The sequence below is a fragment of the Natrix helvetica genome, assembly GCF_964273705.1.
Source record: "Natrix helvetica genome assembly, chromosome: 2".
NCBI classification, from domain to species: domain Eukaryota; kingdom Metazoa; phylum Chordata; class Lepidosauria; order Squamata; family Natricidae; genus Natrix; species Natrix helvetica.
This window is the reverse complement of record NC_138552.1, coordinates 208,876,290-208,885,337: the sequence shown is the minus strand read 5'-3', so window position 1 is coordinate 208,885,337 and position 9,048 is coordinate 208,876,290. Positions and strand designations below refer to the sequence as shown.

At 42.7% G+C, this 9,048-nt stretch overlaps 1 protein-coding gene across 1 annotated transcript; it reads left to right on the top strand.

Moving 5' to 3' along the window:
• Positions 1 to 4,871: 4,871 nt before the first annotated feature.
• LOC309385969 (uncharacterized protein) lies at positions 4,872 to 8,054 on the top strand. Its single transcript, XM_081940820.1, has 4 exons — positions 4,872 to 4,893; positions 5,527 to 5,679; positions 5,872 to 6,031; positions 6,124 to 8,054. The coding sequence occupies exons 2-4, from the start codon at positions 5,599 to 5,601 to the stop codon at positions 6,309 to 6,311; spliced, it is 429 nt and encodes a 142-aa protein (XP_081796946.1). The 5' UTR covers positions 4,872 to 4,893; positions 5,527 to 5,598; the 3' UTR covers positions 6,312 to 8,054.
• Positions 8,055 to 9,048: the final 994 nt, after the last annotated feature.

The following is a 9,048-nucleotide window of genomic DNA, read 5'->3' as shown; positions in this document are numbered from 1 at the left end:
GACAGTGTAGGCTCTTATACTTATTACTATTTACAGTGAAGCTCTTTACAGCAAGTATATACAATTGGTATTTACAACATAATCTGGAGGTGGGGTTTTCACATAGTAACAGGTTTCCTTCTAGGTCGCCCTCTCAGAGACTATCCCCCTGTTACTTGCCTTCTTCCTTCCCCTTTTCTGGGTTCATCAAGAGAGGGTGAAAAGAAAGGAAACAGCTGAATTCACTATAGTGTGCTCAGCACAGCTTGACTTTCTCCTGGATCTGCTGAGACCACTGTTTCTTTATTGGGGGAAGAACCTCTCTCGGGGTCTTCTGCTCAGTCCTTCCTCAGAAACCAGAGCTTTGTCCTGTGGTGGGATTCAATTTTTTTTCTACCGGTTCTGTGGGCATGGCTTGGTGGGTGTGACAGGGAAAGGATACTGCAAAATCCCTATTCCCTCCCCACTCCTGGGGGAAGGATATTGCAAAATCTCCGTTCCCACTCCACTCCTGGGGGAAGGATACTGCAAAATCCCCATTCCCTCCCCACCCTCCTAACCTGCTTTCCAACTCTGTTCTCCTGTGCAGGGCAACAAAAGAAGACCCAGCCAATCAGCTGGAATTCAGGAGGCAGCAAATAGATCAGGGGCAGGGCCAGCCAGAGGCGGTATTTTCTGGTTCTCCGAACTACTCAAAATGTCCACTACCGATTTGCTAGAACCAGTCAAAACTGGCTGAATACTACCTCCAGCTTTGTCCCTCCTTGTTTTGGTCCTTGAAAAGTGAAGATGCGGTCTGCAGCCACTTGGGTCCCTTCTTTCTGTCTTGAAGATGCCCTCTTTCTGGGTCTTCATCTTCGTTCCTTCAGGGAAGCTACCCATGGATCATTTTTCTCTTTCTCCTGAGCAACTGCCAATTACTCTGCATGCTAACGTAACTTCACTCTCCAACTTTTTTCTTCGGACACTCTTGTTTCACTCAATCTTTCCCTAATTTTGGTTCAGACCGGCAGCATGTCACCTGGCAACTGAAGTTGTGGGTGTCCCCACTAAGCTCTAGTACTCAATACTCAAATAATATCAGAACCAATAGGATTTCTGTCTCTACACCTTCCCACAACAGCCCTGGCTATTAGCCAAGTCAACTCATCACCCCTTGGGACAACACAGCTAGCCTTCAAGGCCCCAATTGAGCCTTCTTTCCTCCCCTTCCCCAAACATTTGCTGACTCACAGCAGCAGAACTGCAACCAGACCAGGCCACGAGTCCCTTCGGGGAGAGGGGGCGGTCTATAAATTCAATAAAATAAATAAATAAATAAATAATAATAACTATATGCCACAGAGATAGAGGTAAATAAATAAAAAGGTGTCAGACTGCAAGAGGTGGGAAATCTTTTTATCTGAGATCTTAAACTGTTGTTACTCATCAGCGTATTAAAAGGCCAAACAGGAAAAGAAATATTTAAAGGAGTCATAAAAAAAAGAAAAAAAATGAAACTAAAGCATTTTACTCCCCAGCCTCTCAATGGACTTTCCAATGGATGCTTTCTACGGGGCGTTGTAGAACTGTGGGTGCTGTTTCCAGGACTACTTGGCTTATAAAGCCTTGCTATAAAAAATATCTGAACAAAGGACTGAAAAGGGAGATAGCTTATATTGTGGTTACTTATCCAGGAGGAAAGATTGTGCAGCTACGTTCCAACAAAAGCAGTGGTCCAGAAAGGATACTTCTTACTCGGGCCCTGGAAATCTTTGCAATGAGATAGAGGTGAAACCTATATATGAAATTCCACAGAAAAGGCCATTTTCTCTGCCTTATAACCTGGTAACTCTGTTTTTTAGAAACCTATTCCCCCCACCACCAAAGGTGGGTTCCTACTGGTTCGGTTGCACTGAACCAGCAGTAATGCCAGCAGCAAAAATAACCCTGCCCCTCCGCAGTTCTTCATCTTCTGTAGGATGGAGGGGTGATCCTGGGAGGAATGAGCAAAGAACACTAAGTGTAGACCAAGAGTGCATTCCCCCAGCAAGGTCAGTTAAGGTGTAAAAGCCACCCCAGCTGCCCAGCATAACTAAAAGGTAAAGGTTCCCCTTGCACATATGTACTCATCGTTCCCGACTCTAGGGGGTGGTGCTCATCTCAGTTTCAAAGCCGAAGACCCAGTGCTGTCAGAAGACATCTCCGTGGTCATGTGGCCGGCATGACTAAATGCCGAAGGCACATGGAATGCTGTTACCTTCCCACCAAAGTGATCCCTATTTTTCTACTTGCATTTTTTACATGCTTTCGAATTGCTAGGTTGGCAGAAGCTGGGACAAGTAACGGGAGCTCACTCCGTTACATGGTACTATGGATTCGAACCACCAATCTGCCGACCTTTCTGCTCGACAAGCTCAGCGTCTTAGCCACTGAGCCAGCCAGCATAACTAGCTGGCTCCTATATCAGGCAAAAGTGACAAAGAAAGATTCTGAAGGTGGATGGTTATTTTATGACCAAAGGAAAGGCATCATTTCACATATGTGGGAGAAGGCAAAAGTAGACAACTCTTGTATTTTAGTAATAGTACTTAGACTTAGCAACTCAGACTTATATACCACTTCATAGTGCTTTATAGCGGTTTACAGAGTCAACTTATTGCTTCCAATAATCTGCAACCTTATTTTATTGGAGGGATGGAAGGCTGGGTCAACCTTGAACTGGTCTGGATCGAACTCCTGGCAGAGGGCAGAATTAGCCTGCACTACTGCATTCTGACCACTGCACTACCATGGCTATTTTAACAAGAAAACTACTTGGCTAGATAAAGTGATTGACAATGTAAGACTAGATGATGGGGCACTCAAATCATATGACATTCAACATGCTACTAAGGAACAGCTGAGGATATTTGGGAATACTAACGGTGTTTATAAAGCAGTTAAAGCCTTTGCTGTATCTAGTTACAGATGTTGCTATGCAAGAAAAAATATTAGAAACTGCAAAGACAGAATTACAGTGTGAACATGAAATGTTAGAAGCACGAATATGGAAAAGCTTAGTGCAGTGACAAATGAAATGTATTGATTACACATTGACATCTTAGACATCCCAAATTAAAATGGATTGGAACTGGACACTCTAGGTGAGAAAAAATCACACTGTTTACTATTCAGGACATGACAAACACAGAAGGAACAGCTTTGGCTTTGTAGTCAGGAAAGATGTGACAGACAGTACTGAATAATGACTGAGTAATATCAGTTAGACTTTGTGGACAGCTGTTTAATATAATGGCTATCCAAGTTTATCCTCCAAACACTGATGCAGAGGAAGAGGAAACTGACACGTTCAATCTGAAATTGACAAAACATGCTAGCAAGATGTGCTACATGGGGTTCCAGGTTGGAATGCTGACAATAGAAATAATAAGGGGGAAAATATAGTTAGACTATGTGCCCCAGGATACAGAAATGAAACGGGAGAATGATTTATTAGTTTCTGCCAATCTAATCATTTCTTCACTTGCTAACACTGTCTCCAAATAACCAAATGACATCTATTGACATTGCCAGAGGGAGCACATAGAAATCAAATTGTTATTTGTACAATGAAACAGAAGAGCTTGGTTAACAACAGTAAATATGTGGCCCAGGAATAACTATGGAACAGATCATGAATTTATTGTTTGTATGTTCCAAGTCTAAGACTTAGAAGAAGCAAACCAATCAGTTTCTATGGTGTGATTTTGAACACATCCCCACAATTTTCAAAAAGAACATGAGAGATCACTTTGAAGATCTGAACCTAGGGGAATTATGGAATGAAATTAAAGAAGAGTTGTTTTTAGAAAAGGCTGAGCAAAAAGGGAATTTATTGTTGCCACAAGTTGCGTAATTTATTCAGCCAAAGTAGTTCTCTGGTATATCTTCTTCTCCAACCCTGTCCTCTTTCCCTTTCACCAGAGAAGTCTTTAAGCTTAGCCAGCCCTGAGCCTGCAGGAGTAGTATGTAGTACATGCTGTTTTTACTAGGAGGTTTAGCCCCAACCCTTTGTGACATCACTTCCGCTCCCTCCCTTAGGGGACTGTGACATCATACCCCTCTGCCTGCCTGCCCCAAAATCCCTTTTACTGGAAGCAGTGAGACGGCATTTCCCTAGGCCCTTTATGCTCCACAATCCTATTTGCCGGAAGTAGTGTAACACCATCCCGGTTCACCCTGTCGTGCCTATAATTCTTCCCCCTGGGGGTACCGTGACATCACTGCAAACTGTCCCACCCATGGAACCACCTGTTTTGACAGATGGTCATAAAATATGTTGTATGATTTTTGTACTACCATGTACTACCGTGTTGTAACGTATGTGATGCAGTACAATAGGAAGATGTGGCCGATCTCAACCGGACTTACCAGGCATCCTGGGAAATGACAAAGAGATGTTCTTTATTGCCAGTTAGAGCCAGATGATGATTTATTTGATGTAAAAGTGATACCTGAACTAGCAAAGAGAGTCCGTTGAATTAGGAAAATATGTAAAATATTTAATATTGAAAATAAGCATGACTTGGTGATTAAGATTTGTCATTGCCGGTTCTGTCAAACACCAAACGGTGAGTGTATGCAGACATTCAGTGTATGCAGACACTGAAACTAAAAAGTTTCATAAGTTGAAAAATGAATATATAATGTATGACATTTCTTCTTTCATAAGTGGACATTCATCAGAACACCGGACTTTTGCAAATTGTCAAGAGTTGCATTGTAAAGATACTACACCATTGTTTAATGGAATGCTGCAAAATGAAGACCAAATGGATGGAACCGATGAAGCAAGCATTGATAAAAGAATGTGTCTTCAAATATCTATACTTCAAATTGTATAGATAATCATTAATATTTCAGAAAATATTACACACGAGAGGGAATTAGAAGGTATGTTATTTAATTTGCAGACATAACTATTGTATAAAGGGCCTTGCTTGTTAGGGTATGCAATGAAGGTCTATTACCAAACAATAATGTGTAAGGATTATTAAGGATGTAACCCTAGGCTTGGCTTGACAATGTATATAAGCTATGATTGTTACAAATGTATCTGTTACTTTAAATGCTTAAGAGATTTAATTGGTTTGTTACCTCAAGCAGCCATAAGGGGGAGCCAGAATGGCTGTTAGCTCTCTGTTTTGTTAGATGCTGATTGGTGTATTGTGAGGTACTGTGGTTTGCAACTGTTAGCTATATTTTGTGTGCTAGACTGACTATTTTGATAACTGAATTACTGAACCATGTATGACTTGGACTGTTAACCGGACTCTGAATACCTCTATATTTCTACATAGTAAACTACTATATTTTTATACTATTCAGTGTCCCTGTATGCTGGTTTGTGCGTGTTCTTCCATACCACTCTCATTACGCTTCTCTGCATACTCACTCTCCTAACGGGGAGCTTAATTACTTAACAAGGATGACTTCCTGTTTCAATTTATATGTTGTTAGCATTTTAGGGATGGCTCTACATTTCTATAGCAAGAATGACGCTATATGATTTGGTGTTTCTTTCAGAATGGGAGTTTGCAGCATTTACAATGCCCATGGATTCTGAATGGGGTGGGAACCCACAACCAAACACGTCACATGGGCCTGCGGGGGAACAGATGCAGGAAATGGAGCAGCAGCTATCCACAACATATGGATCGGAAGAAATGGAAATGCAAGGTAGGATCTGTTATTCACATACAAGTTTTAGAAAAACCTGTTATTATGAATTTTGATGTGTCATTCACCCAACCTACTCCAAAATAAGTGAAATGTATGGAGGTATGACTTTTTCCGCCACTCTGCATTCAATATGTTATTTTTACTATAATAAGTAAGAATCCTAACTGTTAATTATTCGTGTGCCTACAGATAGAGACAGTAAACAGTTCTCTGCAGAAGATCCAATGCCTACTGTTTCACGACGAGTTCAACAAAGTTTTGAACCACAGCAGTCTACTTCGCGCAATGCACGGGAAGTACAGGGATAGAAAATTGAACCCCTGGCCGTCCACATCCTGTGACATACAAGGTGAATTAAAATGCACAATAGTTTCTAAATATGGATGTTTGTATTCATTAAACCAGTGACATCTCTTTGGTATGTCTTTTTTATTTATCAAGAATCTGTTTGTAAAAAGTCAAAAAAGGGGAATGAGGACCGACAGCCTACAGTCATACAAGGTGATATTACCAGTGAAGAGTGTGATACGTCAGAAACACAATCACCAGAGGAATGGGAACACTCAGAAGATTCTGACTCGCTAAGTACACCAGAAGCACTTGATGACTGGCCGCTTGGCGGGAGCTGAGTGATGCTGTCCATGCTAAGCTGACTGAACCTTTCCGGGAGGCCGGCTAGCGACTGGCTTCAAGAAGGTGGTAGAAGACTCCACTCCCTGGACTTGCTAAGTTCGAGAGGCCTCGTTGCTCTCCACTCAAAGACTGTGGTGCGCTTGGCCCAGCCTGATGTGATCTGGAGTTCCTGGAACGTCACCCCCCCCCCCCCCCAGCCAACTCTTGGGATGGAGGGAGTCCCGCGCCATCATCCCACTGAGAGGGATCCATTTGCATGATCTGCAAGGGTGCCAGCTCCTTGGACCGTGCGCCCTGCCGACACTCGGCCTCTGCTGCCTCCACTTCAGCCACTGCAACTACCGAGGGGTAGCAGAGTATTCCACAAATGCTCTCTGAACTGCCTCCGGTGGCTCCTCCAGTGGTTGCGATCTTCTCCTGCATCTTCCCTGAGTCTTTACACTACCGGGTAGACTGGGGATGCTCAGGACTCTGGACAGCAGCTCCGCAGCACAGGGAGCTGCTTCGTTGTTTTAATAGTGGTTTCAGGTTAATGTCAAGGTTCTAAGTAACACCCCCAACACAATCAAAACTCCGAGGCAGACATCTTCCTCAAAAGTATAGATTTATTAGAGATGTCATATTGGCACACCTGGGGAAAGCCCGAATTTGAAAGCCCCGTGTTCTCCCCACCCAAAGTGAAGTCAAAGTGCCTTCCCCTCAATCCACATGTGCATCGCATGGTTAACTATGGTTAACTTCCAGTCACGCCTCTCCAGGTGCTTGTGAGATGTCCTTGATTGCCAGTTGAAATAATGTTGTTACGATTACACATTCCACACTATCTCCACCTCGCCACCTCCCGTTGCCACAGCTTGCCCAGCCACTGCTGTGTCAGCCCTGAAGACTCACATTAAAGATGGCTCCAGGGCTGACAAGCACATACTGAGAAGATCAATATCCAACAGGCTCTGCAAAGTGGCGAAAAGCAAGTAGGTGTTTACTTTTTGAATGGTTTTGCTGTCATAAACAGGGTCCTCACAGCATTTGAATTGTATGGCTTTTTTTCGTGGCTGCCCTACATGCTACAAGGCCCGTGTCTTCAAGAGTGTGCTTGATTCAACCTGTGGTTTGTTGCACTCACGCACTAGCATCTGCAACATGAATGGAATGACATGTTGAAGAAGTTTGGGGGGATAGATGCCTCTGTCACGACACTGATTCTGTCATTTTTATTAGCAGAGAAGGGTTGTGCATTAGGTGATTATTCAGGACAGCTGACAAGTGAGATTCTTCCAAACACTTCACTCACCGATTGCGTGGCAGCAGGTCCCAAAACAGGTCAACTGTGTTAAAGGGGAAGGTTCTAACGTTACATAGTACCAACTGTGTTAAGGTTAACTTTGAAAGCTTGAAAGATTTGGTTGATGGTTTTTGTCTAACAGAGATTGAGGGAAAGAAAGAGATCAAGGTACAACAGCCAGCCATTGTTAGGATTAAGAAGCAATGGGCTGGGGAAACACGGGTGCTCAGAGAAACGCTACAAGTTATCTATAATAAAAGGGTGCTCAAAATAGAGGATCATTGTGGGCTACCTTACAGCTTTTAAATATGATAAAAAGCAGTGTGCAGTTTGTACATTCTTTCTCTTGCATTATGTAAGCTGGCCTTCCAATTTGGGAAAAACATATTGTATAAAACAAATGTTAAGAGTATGTATTATCTCAAATGCTTCAAAACATTGTATGGTTTTATAACTGTTGGCAACCTCTGCTTAATAAATTTTGCTTTATAAATTGCTTAATAAATTTCCCAATATTAAGTTCATGGAGAGTCTTCCCTACTCTTTTGAAGACACTGACTTTTTCTGCCGAATCAAACCAATTTAGCAGTGGTGGATGATCTTCATGGCCTCCGCTGGTGACAGTGAGAAAATAGATAAAGCTTTTACACAGTATGCTCATCACAAAAACCTCTCCTCTCCCAAAAAAGAAATAAAAAGAGAGGGTTTTTCTTTGAAACGGGATTTTTTTTTCTGTCTATCAAAGATTAAATAATACACACAATAATTACTTTACGTTCTGCACTTTAGATTTTACTAACCACAAAAATGCAATTCAGACATAACACTGGTGGATTCTCTTTATCCACTACCTGGATAAAAAGGGAAAGTACTAATTATTGTGGCCCATCAGTGGCCAGTGGAGCTGGCAGCAGATTCAGACAGTGAGGAGGTTGGGAAGGAACATGGGCCAGTTTTGGAGTCTGGGGAAGGCTCTGATGAGGGCTCTGTGTCGGAGGCAGAGAGGGGGCCAGAGCCATATGTCAGTTATCAGGTGCCTTCAGAGTCAGATATCAGTGAGGTAGACGAACAGCTGGAGCCTGTTCCCAGTGTGCATGTGCAGAATTATCAGACGAAGGGAACAGCTAAAAAACGGGTGAATTTGGGAGTAAGGCCACAGGTGGACGATGAATGGCCTCTCCCAGAGGAAATAAAAGAGGGTTAGGGTTAGGAAAGGGGAGTGGAATGGAGTTTGCAGGAGACAATTAGTTCACTTAATTGGTTTGTGACTCTTTGAGACTCCTTGCCGCTCCAAGCCAGATAAGGTCTGTGACTGTAAATCCTCCCTTGAAAGACTTTGCTGGATGTGAATGAGCAGAATTCACAGTAAATTAATAAAAGGGTTTTTTGTCGGGGCAAGGAGTTTGCTTCATGCTCTTGGGAAGCCTAGGTCAGAATACTGTTTGAATATC